Genomic DNA, 19047 nt, shown 5'->3' with positions numbered 1-19047 from the left:
TACAGGTATCTCGTGTTTTATTATTGATGTTGAGCACTTTTTCCACATGTGTATCTGCTATCTTTTTCTTCTTTGGTGAGATATTCATATTTTTTGTCTGTTTTAATTGAAATTTTGTTTCCTTATTGATGAGTTTTAACTTCTTTGTATATTTTAGAAAAAAGTTCTTTAGAAGTTTTGCAAGAAGTTTCGTAATCTGTGGCTTATCTTTTCATTCTCTTAACATTATTTTTTACAGAGCAGAAGTTTTAAATGTTAATTAACTTCAGCTTATTTTTTTCTTTTGTGGATTGTGCTTTTAGAGTTAGATCTACAAAGTCATCACCATCCAAATCCAAAGTCATCTAGTTTTCTGTCCTTAGTTATCTTCTAGAAGTTTTATAGTTTTGTGATTTAGATTTGTGATTAGGTTTGTGATTTAGATTTAGATCTGTGATCCTAGGCTTGTGATGTAGCTCAGTTGTTAAGTGCTTGCCTCAAATGTGGGGGAACAAGGTCCTGGGTTCCATCCCCCAGAACTGCCAAAAAACCAAAAATAAATAAATGATCTATTTTGAGGGTATTTTTTAGGGGGCGGTGAGGGGAAGGTCTAAGGTCTGTTTCTGGATTCCATATTTTCATGTGGATGTCTGGTTGCTCCATCACCATTTGCTGAAAAGACTGTTTGTTCCATTGGATTGCCTTTGCTCTTGTGTCAAAGATTAGGTCTGTGTTTCTGTAGGCCTATTTCTTATCTGCAAGATTTTAAAAAATATTCCTTAATTTGGGGCTGGGGTTGTAGTTCAGCTATAGAGGGCTCACCTAGCATGTATGAGGCACTGGGTTCAATCCTCAGTACCACATAAAAACTAATAAATAAAACAAAGGTATTGTGTCCAATTATAACTAAAAAATATTTTTAAAAATTCCTTAACTTTTATTTGATTCAAGAGTAAAACAATTTTTGAGAGAAAAATAAAATTCAGTGTGGTTTTACTGTGTCATCAACTTGGTTTACATCCACTCTTTGTACAAAGTCACATTTACTATACTTAATAGACAATTTAAGGGATTTTCAAGAGTCATTTTGACTATTCCATTTCTGATGTAGAGACTTTAATCATATATTACGACTCTTTTTATATATTAGAATGGCCCTTCCTTGCCTTCTTCCTTGCAGTGTCCCCTCAGCATTCACCATAAATGTGATTGCTATTTATCATGCTCTTGATAGGTGAGTTACTAAAAGCTTGAGAAGTTTGCTGTAGTCCAGAAGCTAGAGTAGAGTGCCTTGGAGATTATGGCTATGCTCAGAGCTGTCAAAAAGGAATATAATACAAACTGCAGATGTGAGGAGCATGTGTCATTTTAAATGTTCTGGTAATGACATTTATAAAAATTAACAAAAGGTGAAATTAATTTATAGTATATTTTAAAATATTTTTAGTTATAGATGGATATAGTACCTTTATTTTATTTATTTAATTTTTATGTGATGCTGAGGGTCAAACCTAGTGCCTCACATGTGCTGGGCAAGTGCCCTACTGAGACACAACCCCAGCCCTTATAATATCTTTTATTATATCCAAAATGATATCATTTGAACATGTAACACAAAAATTATTAAAGAGATATATTATGTTCTTGTTTTGGTCATAAGCCTTCATTATCTGATGTTTATTTGTAACTTACAGCATACCTCAGTTTAGATTATCCACATTTCAAAAATGTTTACTAGCCCATGTAGCTTATGGATACCATATTGAATAGTGCATCATATACTAAGAGAGCTGCACCATATACTAAGAGAGCTACACCATGGAGATCATCATTCTGTGGTGAGTTTACTCATTATGACAGAATCTCACCTATCTAGAGCTCTTGGGAAAGTTGGTGGGTTTTATAGATAGTTGAGGGTTTATCTCATTAAATATAAAATTTCATTTTGATAATTTTTCATAAAAGCTGTCTAAAATATGTTAATATCATTATCTGCCTTCTTAGAGTATAAGATAATGGTTAAAAGTGTGGGACGTAAGGTGTAGCCTCAGTTTTAAGTCTGGTGTTAATGTAGCAGCAGGGTGATCTTGGATGGATTACTTAAGCCCCATGTAGTATGGTTTTCTCTTGTCTAGAATGAGGTAGAAGCTATCTAATAGGATATTTATGTAAATGAAACTTGAAAATACATGGCAAATACTTAAGTATACGTATCTGCTGTTACTAAGTACTATAGCCAGCTACTGCTGGAACCAGTACCAATAATAGTTCAGCAGGAAAGATAGTAAAGCCTGTTCTTGATGAATCGAGGACCCTGCTCTGAGTCCTGTGGGTTTATGACAGTGTGTAGATGTGTGACCTTATGATGTTTCCAGAGAGCTTTGCTGTTTGGGTTTTTTTTTTTTGTGTGTGTGTGTTCTTTATAGTTCTCTCTTGCACTGTCTGTGTACACATCTGTAGCCACTCTTCTCTCATTTCTAGGTTACTTCTTCTACTTTATGTCCCTCGGAGTCATCATGAGAACCCCTTCCCTAAATAATACAGTTTGAATGGCCCCTCCCCTTCTGATGCCTCCACATGTGCTCCTGTGCATCCCGAGCTTTATACTCTGTAACTGGCCGCAATACTCTGTCTTGTTTTGCTTGTTTCTAGTCACAAATGCCTTTTTCTTCCCCGCTTGATACTTTGCTCAAGCCCAGTGCTCCATCTGTTCCCCTCTCCTTCCTCGTCTCTGGCAACCGCTGACCTTATTTCTCTGTAGTTTGACATTCCTTCATTCAGCAAATATTTTGGAGTCCCACACACTAAGTATTGAGGATAAAAGAGAGAACGAGAGAAATACCATTTGCTTCATTCAAAATATTTACAGTGTGTTGGGAAGAAGAAATCATCAAGTGTAATAGTACTTTGTAACTGACTCATCTCATTTGCCTTATTATTTGTATTCATTCGTGCATTCTACAAATATGTATTGTGTGTCTGCTATATCCCAGGCATTTTGCTGGGTGTACAGTAGTGAATAAAACTAGATATGGTCTCTCTCTCATGAATTCCACAGTCTACTGAGGGAAGTGGGCAAATGATTAAAATTAATTCAAATAATTAATGTTTCTTAAAAATGGAGTAAAGGGGGCTGGGGTTGTGGCTCAGTGGTAGAGCGCTCACTTTTCACATGCAGGGCCCTGGGTTCAATATTGACCTCAGCACCACATAAAAATAAATAAATAAAATAAAGGTACTGTCTCCAACTACAACTAAAAAATAAATATTGAAAAAAAATGAAGTTAAGTGCTCTGAAAGCCTAGTCTAGAAGTTGGGGAAATTCCCTGGGAAAGGGACACCAGAGGCATTTGGTGGGGGAAGAGCCCAGGAGGTGGAGCAGCGTGATCCAAGACCCCATGACAGGAGGAAGCATGTTGTGTCAGAGAATGAAAGAAGGCTAGTGTGACCAGAGCACAAAGGAGGAGGAGAGGCTAGAGTGGAATGAGACTGAGAGGTGGCAGCGGCCCCTGTGGGGTCTGGGAGAAGTAGACAGATTCTGAAAATATTTGAGAGGGCAAATTCTCAGGACTTGAGGATGAATTAGGTGTGGGATGTGGGAGAAGAGCTGTGTAAAAGATGACTCACTGGATGTTGGACTTGCACACTTTCTGTGTTGTCGTGCCCTTGACGGAAATAGACAGCATGGGAGAATGGCCTTTGCAAAGTGACTTCCAGGGTTTGAAGAAGAGCGGCAGAGGCAGCAGGAGTTTGGTCTTGCCTACAGCTCTGCTATATATTTCTAAAAGAAGTTCTCAAACAGTCATTGTATTTGCTTGTCTGGAGTTCAGAGGAGAGGTTAGCTGATAATGGGAATTCAGGAGTCACCTGTGTAGAGATGTTAATTGTAACTGAAGAGAGAGGAGGGCCTCCAGCAGATGTGGAAGTACTGTTCATGTGGTGTTGAAGCCATGCAGCCCAGAAACCAGACAGGTTCAGAGAGGGGTGAATCCATAGTTAGGTATGTAATGAAGGCTGAGATTACTTGAGAGAACATCTAAGAGAAGTCTGGTAAGTAGTATCTGGACCATGTCTATTTTATGGTCTTATAGCCCCCAGTCCATAACACAGTGCAATAAATAATATGTGGAATGGATGAGAGAACATGGGAACATTGAAAGATTTGGACTGAAATGACCCTCTGTCTTGCCCTGCCAGGGGGGCCCTTCTCCAGATGTGTCTGCCGAGACACCCCATATAGATCACCAAGTAGATGTTTTCCACTTGTGATGTACTTATGTAAATGGTTGGTGTGTTATTGCAAGGTTTCCTCATGAGCTGGATAGAAAGAAAACCCGTCATTGTTATTTTATAGTGGCCAGAGTTTCCACAATACTAGATAACATGTTGGTAGGTAAGAAGGCAGTGGCATGCCTACTGGGTGTAAAGCACATTAAATGTATTATCTTATTCCTTACAATAGCTTTATAAGCCACAGCACAGATAACATTTTTGCTGGAAAAAAAAACTGAGAATCAGGAAATTAAGTAACTTACCAGTACCATGTATATTCTTAGCAAGTGGCATGGGAAGGAAAGAGAGGGTATTAAAAGCAAAGAAGCAGGGGATTGGGTAATGGAATCGGGATTTGAACCTAGGTCTGCATCCATTTCCCTTGTTGTACAGTATGAAAAAATGAGATTCTTCTCATGAAAAGCATCAGGGATGCCATAGCCATTTAAGAGACCCCTTCCTTCCCTCCCTCTCCTTTCTCCTTGTTCCCTCCTCCCTCCCTCCCACTAAGCATTTACATGTTATCTACACTGTCCCAGACACTATGCTGGGGATACAGAGGGTCATCAAATAGTTTCTGGCCTTGAGGATCAGGTTGGTGGTTGAGACAGACACCAAATCACACATGTTCAGCCTCAGTGTCATTGAGACTTCTAGAGAAGGGTTCTCTGGTTCTGCTTGGAGATGGAGGCCTGGATTGAATGGGGGCCAGGGTGGGAGGATGCAAGGAAGCAGCGTTGGTGGAACTGAAACTTGAGCTATAGCTTAAATCTTTCTGACCCACGAGGAACAGGGAGCCTCTGGACTGAATGGTGATGGGAACTGCATGTGACTTGAGGAACTGCAAGCAGTGGGTGTAGTTGAACCTAAGTTGTGTGTTCTAGAATAGCAGGGGATTGGTTGGAAGGTGGGGAAAGTATAGTGAATGGTATTATGGAAGGCAGCTTCTGTTAATGGGCTCTTGACCTTATTCTAAAGGTATAAAGGCTTTAAGCATGGAGGTGAAGGCATCATAATTATGTTTCTGAAAGATCCTTTAGGTAGTGGTATTGAGAATGGTTACAGATGATTTATAATAGATTTTATGAGTTTCTGAAATTCAGAATTCTTGCCAACTGAATTTGTTTGAAGAAATATCCCCAGTTTAGAACAATATGAAGAACTTCCCAGAAATGACAGAAAGATAGAATTAGCAAACAACAATGTTAAATTAGCTATTATGAACATGTTTAATATGGTCAAGGTGACAGAGCCCTAAATGTGAACATGATGAAGAGAAAAATAGAAGGTATTTTTTTTAAAACCCAAATGGAATTTCTAATGATGAAAAGTATAACAACAAAGAAAACTACACTAGATGAGATTAACAGCATGTGGCAAGTATCAGTGAATTTGAAAATCATCAGGTACCATCTAAAAAGGAGCTCAGAGTAGTACCAGGGTCTTGCTTTCACTTAGAAATTAGTGGTTATTACTCTAGAACTTCTGTACCAGAAAATTTGAGATTAATTATTCCTTTGTGAGGTTGCTTTGTCTTAACAAATCTTATACTGTTACTTACCAATTTTTACTTTCCATTTTATGGGTCTTGGAGAAAAGGAAATCTTGACAGTCTTAAAACTTTAAAAAAAAAATTTTTTTTGTTATACACGGATTTTGTTGGTTTTTATGTAATGCTGAGGATCAAACCCAGTGCCTCACATGTGTAAGGTAAGATCTCTGCTACTGAGCCAAAACCCCAGTCCCTTAAAAAAAAAAAATTTTTTTTTTTAATCTGACTTCAGAGAGATCAAATTCTAAACTGTAAGTTGAGGACTTTGTTTTTCTTGCTAATGCCTGACATGCACTTAATATCGATTCTGCTATCCCAATAAACACCAAAGCCCTAGTAATGAAAGTTCTGGACATTTTGGAATCATGCCCTTTAAATTTTTCATTAAAAACAACATAATAAGTATTCATCTCTCTGGTTATACTTAAGCATATTTTGCAGTTTTCAAAGAAGAGTGAATTTTTGTGAGTGTGTAATTTAAACATGCCAGATCACATTTGGTAAAATCTGAGATGCTTCCTGGAATGCTCCTGAATTTTCATATATGAATTATATGACATCTCTATATGGGCCACAGGCTTTTGTCACTTCATGAAAGCCACACCAACATTGAAAATAAAATGAATCTTGATCAAAATTCAGTGAAATAATTTTTTCTAATGAAAATTTTTAATCTAATTTGATGAAAAATAAGTGAACTTTAGTTATTATGCTTACTAAAGGTTTGATTCCACATCTGCATCCCCACTACCCTCACGGATCTCTTTCTGACCATTGTCACCATTTTGCACCTGTTCATTGTTCAAACTTCTAGTCCTTTTATAGGCTCATGGTCCTTCAGAGGAACTACTGCTTCCATCCCAAACCAGCTCTAAATTAAGCCTCTTCTTATGGACCCAACCTGTTCTGTTCTTGCCTTTTTAGTCTTTTAATCATTCTTCTCTGGTAGTGAGTCAAAAACTAGACATTCTAGGTTTCTTTGCCTCCTGCTTGACAAGATTTTTTTTTTTTTTAATGTTAGACACTGGTTAATTTGAGTCATTTAATCCTCGCATGACCTTTATGTGGAAGATCAGATTATTTCCTCTATAATTCCAGAATTTGGTAGAGAAAGTGACCATTTAGGAACCTGGGGATGAAGGTGAAGCAGGAAGTGCTCAGGATCTCTAGGAAAAGCGATTCTCTCTGTGTGGGATGCTGAGAGGTTTCCCTTCATTTCTTATACTGCTCCATATTTCTAAATTGTGTACAATAAGTACATATTACCCTTATTAGAAATAAATGTTTTAAAAATAAAGGAAAATGAGAGTCACATATACTTAGAACATTTGGAAAGTATAGAAAATCATTTTTAAAATGCTCACAGCTTACATGTATGCATAGTCTTTGTAAACTTTTTGGCATTTGTTTCTAGTCTTTTTATCTGTAGACAATTGAAACTTTTTACACAGTTGTAATCATTTCTGGTTTTTCTCCATTAAAAAGTAGGATGCCATACCCATATCTTGATGGATGGTCTATAAAATTGATGCTTTCCTCCTCACCATTTCCTGTGCTGCCTTCTCCCCTTGTCTTGAGCTACAATCTCTGACACATGTACATTGCATAGAAAGCCCCATTTGGTTAACAGATATCACTGTGACAAGCATGAAAGAAAGAAAAAAAGAAAAGCTTATTACGTCCCCTCTTCTCATTAACACATACCTCATTAATAATACCCTTTATGTTTTTTCATAGTGATTCAGTCTACATATTTATATATTCATTCATTTAACAAATATTTGTTAAGTACTTTCTAAATGCCAACCAGCCATTTTACTCTTCAGCAAACATGCAGAGACAATAGAAGATTCCCTGTTCTTTAGGAGAATGTGGTTGCATAAATAGGAAAAAGAGCAATGTGTTGTTGAAATGTAGAAATATTAAAAAGTTCTGTTAAACCAGAGAGGAGACTCAGTTGGATTTCAGAGACTCAAGTGATTCTCCTGGAGAAATCAAGGAAAGATTTTATCAGATAAGAAAATGGTTCTCAGAGAGATTTTTTTTTTTCCCAACTGGTTAGTGGCTGAGTTAGCATTTAAATCCTGTTCTTTGCACCAAACAATGTCATAGGAAGGCTCCCCTTTTTTCCTTATGTTGTAAACTCTAGGTGTTGGTGTTTGGAAATTCCTGGGTTGGGGACTGCTGCACCCCTTTTCCTTCTCCCATTTCAGAATGTCATCAGTTTTTGATAAGATCAAAATAGGAGTAAAAGGGAGAGGAGACATGAATTCTCTAGACCAGCTTTATCTGTTTAATTAGATAATCATGATCTTGCTATTCTGTGTTTTTAGGTCTCACTACCAATCCCAAAAGTAAAAGACTGAAATAAATCTAAGCCTCTAATTTTTAAGATAAATAATGGGTCATGATTTTGTCCTTCTGTTCAAATGCCAAATGTGGCATTTCCTTAGAAATGTGTGTTCCCAAACACCTTGGGAAGTGATGCGTCATAACAAGGACTCTCGATTGCCAGCTTTGAATCTCAACACTGTCACTTATACACTGCCTAATCTTGAACAAGGCACTTAACCCCCTTGAGCCTCAGATTTCTAATTTATAAAATAGAAATAATAATAATAACTGGTTCTTGCACAGATTTGATATGGAGATTCAATCCAGTGAGCTTATGTGTTGGAACCCCTTTGCACAGTGTCTGGTACATAGTATTCAGTAAATATATCCAATGATACTAGTGTTGAGTGAGTACTAATTTGAAATTCTGAGCAGTTTTAAAGTCAAAAATACAATAGCAGCTTTACTAGTGATCTCTTTATGAAGACACAAAGAACCAGAAAGTCTATGCATAGAATATGGATTGTTGGTCTTTATCTTCTCAAGGGTTGGAGCACTGTGTGTTGCTAAACTTTACTGACCCAGAAGAGACTTCCATTAGTCTTGTATAATACAGCAGGAGTCATTCTTTTCCTTGCTGTGTTCCCAGTGCTCAGGGTATGCTGCAGCACAGGTAGGCACTTTGTAGATGTTTTTGAATGAATGATTTCACACTTTGTATTTAAGAACTGAAGAGAATAATAATAGCACTTGGCAGTGAACCCTTTGGTTTGCTCTCAGATCTTAGCCTGTGACATTTGTTGAATTTGCTTTGAGGGGACTTGGGAGCGTCCAGTGACAGTCACAGCAGAATTCTTCTGATATCAATGTTTGGCTTTCTGCTTTGATCAATAGGCTTATTATTTGCCCTTGAACCTCTGTGGTACTGGGGAATCACAGGCATTTCTCAGGTTGATTTACATGGCAACAAATAATCTGTGCTGTCTGTTGCTTGTCTCATCAATGTCTGCCCTGTTCATAAAACCCTGGGGGCTCAGCAGCCCCAAGGCTGCAGCATTGTGGAAGTGCTAACTCTGGTTACAAATGTAGGTACCTGGAACCTGGAACAAGCTGGTCAGTTCATTGTTGCTTTGTTACTCTAATATGTATTTACAATTTATGTATTAACATAATTGTAAAAGTTAGTTTCCATCTGATTTGATTATCATGGTTACATTATCATTTATTTTTTTACTTCTGTTATACGCTAGGCACTACTTACATCATCATCATCAGTAATTAATTAATTTTTGGTACTGGGGATTGAACTCAGTGGTGTATTACCACTGAATCACATCCCAAGCCCATTTTATTTTTAATTTTGAGACACTGTCTCACTAAGTTTCTTAGGGCCTCACTAAATTGCTGAGGCTGGTCTTGAACCTGTGATCCTCCTGACTCGGCCTTCTGAGTTGCTGAGATTACAGGTGTCATCACTGTGCCTGGCTACTTACATTATTTTATCTAATCTTTACAACTCTAGAACTAGGTGATTTTACCATTTTTAGAGATTGGCAACTAAAACTCAAGGGAAAGCTTATTCTATGAAATCACATAGGCTCAAGCTTATTCTATGAAATCACATAGCCCATGAGCCATGGAGCTGAAATTTGAGTTCAAATATTTCTGCCCACAAAGCATTTAGCACTGCACTGTGATATTTTTATCATCTAAAGTACTTTCTTTCTTCTGCTTCTACAGTTGTTGGTGGTTAAATTGGTACCCTGCTACAGAGATCCGAAAGTTTTCCATACCATTCCAAGACAAATTATAAATTTCTTAACAGCATTGCAAATACATAGAAATTTATAGTGACATACATAGCCAGATTACTTTCTTGTAATCCATCCATTTAGCAAATTTAAAGTTTCCATTAATTTTAATCTATCTCTGTTACCTGTTTTATATAATAAATATCTCTTAGCCATGACAGAGTCACGGAGTATAGATTACCTGAAGTAGTTCTCTCAATAAGCAGAGTTGCAGCTAAAGATTTGTGAATTAATTGGGAAAATTGCAAATCAGGTAGTCAGTGAAATAATTCATTGTCACATCCAATCAATAAACTTTGTAAATCAACTCATTTAATTCAAAAAATGATCTATATAGATCAAGCAACCAATTAAACAATTAGCATACACTTTGCAATTAATTAATTTAAGCATCAATCATGTAATTAAAACTCCAAATTTAAGATGGAGAATTTAGAATTCTCTTGCCTTGTGAACTATTAGAATGTGCTTCTGAAGCTAGCATGCCTCTGAATGCTAGCAAATCTGCACTTTTGAAGAGGGTGTTGTTAAGTGTTTAAGTTGGTTTCAGTTTTAAAGTGTTTATATGTTAATATAGTTTTCTACCCTTTTTGAACAAATTGACTTTTTACTTTCCCCAAAGAGGGGAAAAGAGGGTGTGTATTGACTTTGTATTGGGAAAAACTGAAAACCTGACTAGACATTCAAGGGAAGTAGGAAATGTCCAGAAGTGGTCAATTGGCTCAGGGGTCTGTGTCAGGATGTATCAGGCCATTTGCTTTTATTCTGCTAAGGAAGTGTGTTTAAAATCACACTGCCATGTGAGTTACTCTTATAAAAAGGGGAACTATAGGACTGATTCTCCATATGGAGCATCGTGTATTACTTTTGTGTTATTTCCCTGAGCTAGAGCACAGGTAGTGTCTTAATCCTACCCATTAATCAAAGGCCTCTGGCTACACCCACTGCAAGTAATTTTTTCCTGTGTTTGTAGTTTGGTTTGTATCTAATTATAGTTAATGTACTGCTTACTTTCTCCTCTGCTATACTATAAACTTCCCTTAGGACTAATACTAAATCTCACCTTTGATCTCGGAGATTAAGTTCTGCATCTTAAGCATAACAGGTGCTCAGTACAAGTTGGAAGAATAGAGTAATATAAAGACCCTCAGCTAGGTGCACTGCTGCACACCTGTAATCCCAGAGACTGGGGAGGCTGAGGCAGGAGGATCTCAACAGCCTCAGCAACTTATTGAGACCCTGTCTCAAAATAAAAAAGGGCTGGGAATGTGGCTTAGTGCCTCTGGGTTCAAACCCTAGTTAGACCAAAAAATAAAACAAAAACAAACAAACAAAACCCCTTCATTTCACATTGTTTTCCTCCTGTTGCACTGCCCTGTGTTTTCTTCCTAATAGGTGAAGTGGTATTTGGGGGTTCTGGTTCTATCATAGGCTTGGGGCAGAAATCAGCAGTGAACTCAGTTTGCTTGCCATTCCCTCTGATCTCCTTGTCCTTTCCCTACCTTGGTATTCACTCACTTTTGTGGTTTCCTTTCAGTGACAATGTCAGTGCCTACTGCCTGCACATTGCTGAGGATGATGGGGAGGTAGACACGGATTTCCCCCCGCTGGATTCCAATGAGCCCATTCATAAGTTTGGCTTCAGTACTTTGGCCCTGGTTGAAAAGTATTCATCTCCTGGTCTGACATCCAAAGAGTCGCTCTTTGTTCGAATGTGAGTACTGACCTGTTATTTATCTCAAGATCTTCTCCCTGTCCTCTCGAATTTCAGATATGATCTTGATTTTGTTCATGAAATGAATTCTATTTGGTATCTGGAGAGTCCATATATAAAATTACTTCTAGAGAGATGTTGGGAATGATATTTGTGTTGTTACTTCATGTCTCTTCACCCAGGCTACATACAGCCTTGCTTTGTAGGAGCAAGTTGTGTGCGTAGATCTTTGAACATCATCTCTACAGGTGGGCTTCTGGAAGTTCTATTTCACTTGGACCCTGTGAAACAAAACTCCTGGGTTTGTCTCCTCTTCAAGGAATCCAAACTAAATGAAAATCAAGCATTGTGGCCATTTTTGTGATTTAAAGTACCTTTCTCTTGATGCACTTGCCTGTAATCTCAGCAACTCTGGAGGTAGGAGGACCACAAGTTCGAAGTCAGACTCAACCATTTATTGAGATCTTCAACAACTTAGCAAGACCCTGTCTGAATATAAAAAGTAAGAAGAACTGGGGATGTAGCTCAGTGGTTAAGCACCCCTGGGTTCAATCCACTGCACCAAAACAAAGCAAACTTTTCTCTCCGACTAGATCAAATTTGATTCTTCCTCAATTGCCTTCCTTCAGAGAGAGCAGATGTTCTTAACCTTTTCTTTTGCCTTTGGCTGTCTTGTAAAGTCTATAAAAGCCCTTCTCAGAAAAGTGTATGTAAATGCATAAAATGAAATTCACTGGATTATGAATGAATTCTGTTATTTTAAAGTCATCAACTGGGCTAGGGATGTGGCTCAAGCAGTAGCGCGCTTGCCTGGCATGCGTGAAGCCCAGGTTCAATCTTCAGAACCACATACAAACAAAAGATATTGTGTCCGCTGAAAACTAGAAAATAAATAATAATAATAAAAAATTCTCTCTCTCTCTGTCTCTCTCTCTCTCTTTAAAATAAATAAATAAATAAATAAATAAATAAATAAATAAAGTCATCAACTTATGTCTAGCTTTACCGGAGAGATAAATAACAAGACCCAGCTGCAGCTCTTACCATAACTCCTGAAGTCTGATGTTCAAAGTGCTGATGAATGTAAACGGTATTTGAGAAATCAGCACTAACCCTAATGTGCTAGGATTTCTGTTCATCACAGTAACTGCTCATACTAATGCTCTTATATTCAAGGAAATGCTATCAGAATTAGTGTAGATAAAAATGTAATTTTTGTCAGTTCAAGTCTTCGTTGCTGCTAAGGCCCAGTGGCTAAGGGAAGGCCTGCACTCTCAGGCTTCCCTCTGCAGCCCTTCTCCCAGCCATCTCCTGGGAACAATAGTGATCCCTTTGGCACCCCCTGCTGTTAGGCACTAGCAAATTCACTATTCCTAAAGAGGAATTGCTTTGGAGGACTTTCCTCATATCTTTAAAACATATTGCCTTTGTTTGAGATTTTTCCTGAAAAGAGAATCATGCTACATATGACTTATGGATATTTGGGGTCCTTTTACCCTTGAGCAAAGAAAGACCTCTGAGGGTCTTGGGGGTAAGCTGTGAGGAGCAGCTCCTCCAGCTTTCACGGTGGCAATTTCATGTACTTGACTCCGAGGTCAAGTTTGGTGTACATAATAGCAAATCCTGCCCCCCGCCCCCCACACACACTTTTTCATTTCCAGGGCACCCAAAACATCAACTTTACAGATAATTTAAAATTTTTCCAATGATCCCTCCATCCTAATATTGCCATTTTCAGCTTTGTATAATCATTTGTATAATCATTTCCATGGACATATCGATTATGGCTTCCCTCTGAGCATACATGTATTTCACTTGTCCGCTTATTCCCCACCCCCAACCCCTGCACTGGGGATTGAATCCAGGGGAACTCTACCACTAAGCTGTATCCCCAGCCCTTTATATTTTTAATTTTGAGACAGAGTATCACTGAGTTTCCCAGGTTGGCCTTGAACTTGGAATCCTCCTGTCTCAGCCTCTTGATTACAGGTTTGTGCCACTGTGTCCAGCTTTACATTATTTTTATTTAACATTAAATTTTAAATATTTCAACATCTGCTCTTGATTTCTATAGTCTGTATTTATTTGCACCAGGGACCTGCACAGAGCTAATCCTTCCCTCATGGAGATTACTAAGGGCAAACAGTTGTTGAATAAATCATTTAAAATGTGAATAGCAATCTGGGTGTGGTGGAACATACCTATAATGCCCGAGATCCCGAAGGCTGAGGCAGGAAAATCACAAGACCCTGCCTCAAAATTTAAAAATAAAGGGGCTGGGGTTATAGCTCAGTGGTAGAGCGCTCGCCTCGCACATTCAAGGCCCTGGGTTCGATCCTCAGCACCACATAAAAATAAATAAATAAAATAAAGTTATTAAAAATAAAAGGGACTAGAGATGTAGCTCAGTGGAAGAGCACTGCTAGGTTCAATTCCCTGTACTGGGGGACAGGGACGGGGGGAGGGGGGCGAGTGTATCACTGATGAGTGCAATGGAACCATATCATATTTACATTGTTTCCTTGTTTGGGTTTTAACTGTAATGACAGTCATTTCTGTATCCCTTTTACCCCTGTTGAATAACTTCCTAAAGATCATTTCCCATAAGTAGATTTATTGATCTGAGAGTAGAGTCTTCTTTAGACTCTCACTTTTTTTTCCTGGCTGCCTCGCACATGCTGGGCAGGTATTCTACCACCAAGCTACATTCTCAGCCCAAGACTTTCACTTTTTATTGACAAATAGCTCTCTGAAAGATGTATCAATTTTATAATACTACCAATAGAATTCATAAAACAAATTTTTCATCATAAGGTATTTTCATAGAAGCCTTTTTACTTTCAAGATGTATATAGGGGCTTGGGGTGTGGTAGAGTCTTGCCTAGCATGCTTAAGGCCAATACCACAGACAAAGGAAAAAAAGAAGAGGAGGAGGAGATGTGTGCAGTGGCATTTTTATAGGTTTTATAATTAGTAATTAGAAGAATTTTTAGTACAGTAACAAATGATCATAGCAATATTTTGAACTGAAAGTCCTTTTAAAGAGAGGGCCTGGGGGCTGGGATTGTGGCTCAGAGGTAGAGTGCTCGCTTAGCATGGGCGGGACCCAGGTTCCATCCTCAGCACCACATAAAACTAAAGGCATTGTGTTGTGTCCATCTACACCTAAAAAATAGATATTTAAAAAAAAGAGAGAAGGACATTTAAAGCAGTGATTTTGGGGTAGTATTAGGTGGGGGACTGGGGTAAATGCACCTTCCCAGGAGAGGCATCTAGGACTGCAGTGTCTTGCTGAGAACCTTCCTTTTGCGGAATGGCAGGGACCCAACGAGGTGGAGAGTAACAACAGCTCTAAAATCAATGCTCTATTTTTTTTTCCCTCCAGAATTACCCTATTTCTGCATTCCCTGCTCCCAAACATGCACCCCACTCAATCTTTTCTTATTTTAAAGTTCAGGAGAGTTTATTTGACATGTCTGGAATGTTTCTGAAAACATGAGGTAAATTGATTTTATATTTGAGCATTTAGAACAAAGGTGTCACTCAATTTTCTGTGTTTTGTTTTTTTCTCGGTGGTCTGATGAAATAATACAGATTATTGACCATTTGCCTGTGCATTTGTTCTTGGCTTGCAACCTCCCATCCACCTTTCTGGTTCCTGTGCTAAGCTGGCAAAGTACCTACAGATGTTAGGACAGAGAGACTCAAGGGTCTCCAGGGTCAGGGTCAAAGTTTCAGAGAGGAAATCTAGCAACATGAGTAAAACCATGACTCCTTCTCTTCATTTCCCTCCTTTTCTCCTAGCATCTCGTTCCCAGCAGAGAAGGGACAGAAAGAAGCTGGGAAGGCACAGCTAAAGCAGAAAGTGGGCAGTAGGTTTGACTGTAAGGAATGCACTCACTCAAAGAGCTAACTCTGGATATGTTAACTTAATTTCAAAATAGCTCAGTTTTTACTATGATCAGTTTAGAGATGTGGTATTGTTCTCAGACCTGGATTTGGCCCTATTTTAACAAAGCCCTTGTCCTTGGCAATACCCTGGGTGTTGGTTTAGTCAGTCGGACAACCTGCTGTCTGATTCAGCCTCTATTAGAGTGTAGTATGTAAAAGCATGGTGGTCTCTGAGTGCTAATCCTGACCTTGCCCTGGACTAGTGTGTGTGATCCTGGATAAATTATTTAACTTTCTATGGTTCATTTAAATATGATAATAATAAGACCCACCTCACAGATTAGTTGTGAGGATTGAATGTAAAGCATTTGTCAGGTATATGTAAGTATTATCTTAAATGTTAGCTGCTATTTGTCTTATTAACAATGAAACAACTCTTTGAGTGCAGAACTGGAGCATCAGTATTCCACAATACCCAATGCAGCTCCATTACTATAATAGGTATGCCATGTGTTTCTTTTTTTTTTTTTCCATGTGTTTCTTAAATGGGTAACTGAAAAGATTTCTTTGCTGCTTCTACTTTTTTTTGCTTCCTCTACTTACTGTTTTATTGCAGAGGAGAGACAGAGTTTAGGTGGACACTGATCATCTGGACTTAAAAAAAAATTCAAATAACTTTCACTGAATATGTGTGGGTAGTGGACTTTGTGAATCCATAGATTTTCAAATTAGTCCTCTTATGAGCAGATATCCTGAGAGATAGTAGCAAGACTACTACTACTAAGCTCCTTGAAAATGGGGAAGGCACAGATAAAGTAAATCTCTGTATCTTTAGCACCCAGCACAGGGTTTCATGGAGAAGGAACAAGGGAATCTTCAGGCATCTCAGACTTCCAGGATAATGCTTGGCCAAGTACTGTGTCCTGCCCTGCTTTCTGAGCCCTCTTTAACTCTGTCCCTATCTTTTGAATACCCGGAGGCCTTTGGTTGCCTTCTGGCCTTATATGCCCTCATATCACCCACTGCAGGGGACTTCCATATACCATCTTTCCCTCTAAATGAGTCATCACAGGCTTTGAATTTAGGCAAACCTGGGTTCACACCTCACAGTGACTTGCCCATGACTTGAGATAACTTTACTTACCTTTGTGAGTCTTAACTTTCTTCACCTATAGATGTGGATAAGAATTTTCTCTCTCTTTTTTTTTCAGTTGTCAATGGACCTTTATTTATTTACTTATATGCAGTGTGGAGAATCAAACTCAAGTTCCTCACCCATGCTAGGCAAGCACTCTGCCCCTGAGCCACAACCCCAGCCCCAAGAATTTTCTTAAATGTAATATATAGATCTCTTTTAAAGGAAAATAAATTTTCCTGAATTTAACTTCAATGCTAAGCCTCATTGTTCCCCCAAATTAGTTTTATTATAATACTGCTTAAGTACATACAAATGTAAGATTCTAGGTATAAAATTTTATAATGGATTTTTGGTATTAGGGATTGAACCCAGGGTTACTTTACCCCTGAGCTATACCCTGGTCCTTTTATTTATTTATTTATTTATTTTTTTGAGACTGGATCTTGCTAATTTTCCAAGGCTGGCCTCCAATTTGTCATCCTCCTGCCTTAGCCTCCTACATCACTGTGATTACAGACATGTGCCACCACATCCAGCAAGTTTCATATTTTTATACAACCTAAATAAAAATAAATAACAAAACTATAATATTAATGAAGTATTAATTAATAACCTCAATGCTGATGTTTTCCTGAAATTAAATTGATGATGTTGGGTTCAGTGATTGCTAAATGTTTTTTCTTGTCGACTTGAGTGTTTTGATTTTCATATGAAATATATTACCTAATTATTTGTCCTTTTAAACAATGAATCTATTTTTAACTATCAGAACATGATTCTAATGGGCCAACAGATTTATAGTGTATCTTTCCCAAATTTTAAATATTCTGTACTAGAAAAGTCTTCTTTGCCTTTGTCCCACCATATTTTTTGCTGGTGTAACCAATTCATGTTCGTTCGCCAAGGTTTGTTTCAAAACTACATCTGAAAGCACCCTCATCCCCCTCACCACGCTCCCATCTCCTGTAAACTAGAGTGGTTGGTCAACCTACTTTTTGCTGTCGTTGATTGATTTGTATCTAGGTGGGCTCTCTGCCTGATTGATACCTGTGCAGTGTGCCCTGGGCCCCAAAGAGCACAAATTCCTCAGATATCAGCAAGCATGTTCCAGTGGAGAACCTTGCACCCCCTGAGTTCTCCCACCATTTTTCTCTGTTAAACAAACTATTTTTGTATGCAGTTTGCAGTGGCACCATTTGACCTTTACCAAGTCTATTAGTGATGTTGAATAACTCTAGCTGCTGAAACACACAACCCCCAATCTCAACAGCTTATCCCAGGGGTTAGTAAACTTTTTCTAAAAAGGGCTAAATGATAAATATTTTAGGCTTGTGTGTCATATAGTTTCTGTAACTCAACTCTGCCATTGTAGTGTAAGGGTACCAACAGACCACACAGAGGCAATGTGCATAGGACAGATTTGTCAACCTTTGGCTTATTCTAGTAAGTTTCTCTCTTATTCACATCTGTCTGACCAGAGTCAGGTCGCTCTCCTGGGTATTTCTTCTCTAAGCAGTGATTCAGGGTTCCCTTAGTAGAGTGAAGAAAGAAGAATATGGAAGATTGAGAGTGACCTACATATCTCGTATATGTGCTGGGTGTGCATATTTGTATGTGTAGTGACACATCATAGATATAAACATACACTTTGCTTTTAGTTCAATGATAATCATATATATGATAATTACACATATATGATTTAAATGGAAGAATTACATCTATAAATATGATTTTTGTTGAGCTAATATCAAAGTTTTAAATTCTCAAATGGCCTGTGAACTCATCTCTTGACTCTTGAACCACAGAAAATGCTGCTGCAAGGATTAATATTGACTCAGACCCTGATATGTAGGAAGTATTACATATTTACTACTCTTATTTCTGTCAGAGATTTTTTTTATCAGTCTGAATAATTTACACTAAGATATAAATGGACTTTAACCTTCTTTTGGGTTATTTTTTATTGCATAATTAGTATATATTTGTTATAGAAAAATGAGAAAATAGATCTGTGTTTCTTCATACAAAAGAAGATCTTAAGACTGTGGATGTAGTTGAGGGGTAGAACACTTGCCTAGCAGTGCATAAGGTCCTGGGTTTGATCCCTAGCATCACCCCATCAGCCCCCCACCCCCCGAAAAAAAAAAAAAAAGATAATTTAAAATTTCCCTTCCTTCTATTATGCAAAGATAATTAATACTTATATTTTATAACTGCTTACATTTTAGAAGAGTAACTAGTTAACTTAAATGAATCCTTATGGACAAATGTTCTGTGGGAAAGAATGGTAGTTAGTTGTTTGGGTGTTCCTGGTACGCCTGGATCCAGCCTTTTCAAGGCCCTTTGGCCCCAGGAA

General features: G+C 38.0%; 1 protein-coding gene across 6 annotated transcripts in view; it reads left to right on the top strand.

Moving 5' to 3' along the window:
* Mapkap1 (MAPK associated protein 1) overlaps nucleotides 1–19047 on the top strand; it is a 230800-nt gene that overhangs the window by 112601 nt on the left and 99152 nt on the right. For all 6 annotated transcript variants that reach the window (XM_077797105.1, XM_026386354.2, XM_026386351.2 and 3 more), the window contains one exon: nucleotides 11486–11662. In XM_077797105.1, coding sequence (XP_077653231.1) covers nucleotides 11486–11662 — 177 coding nt within the window. The remainder of the gene's footprint in view (nucleotides 1–11485; nucleotides 11663–19047) is intronic.

The sequence above is a fragment of the Urocitellus parryii genome, chromosome 4, assembly GCF_045843805.1.
Source record: "Urocitellus parryii isolate mUroPar1 chromosome 4, mUroPar1.hap1, whole genome shotgun sequence".
Taxonomy (NCBI): domain Eukaryota; kingdom Metazoa; phylum Chordata; class Mammalia; order Rodentia; family Sciuridae; genus Urocitellus; species Urocitellus parryii.
This window is presented reverse-complemented; position numbering and strand designations above follow the sequence as displayed.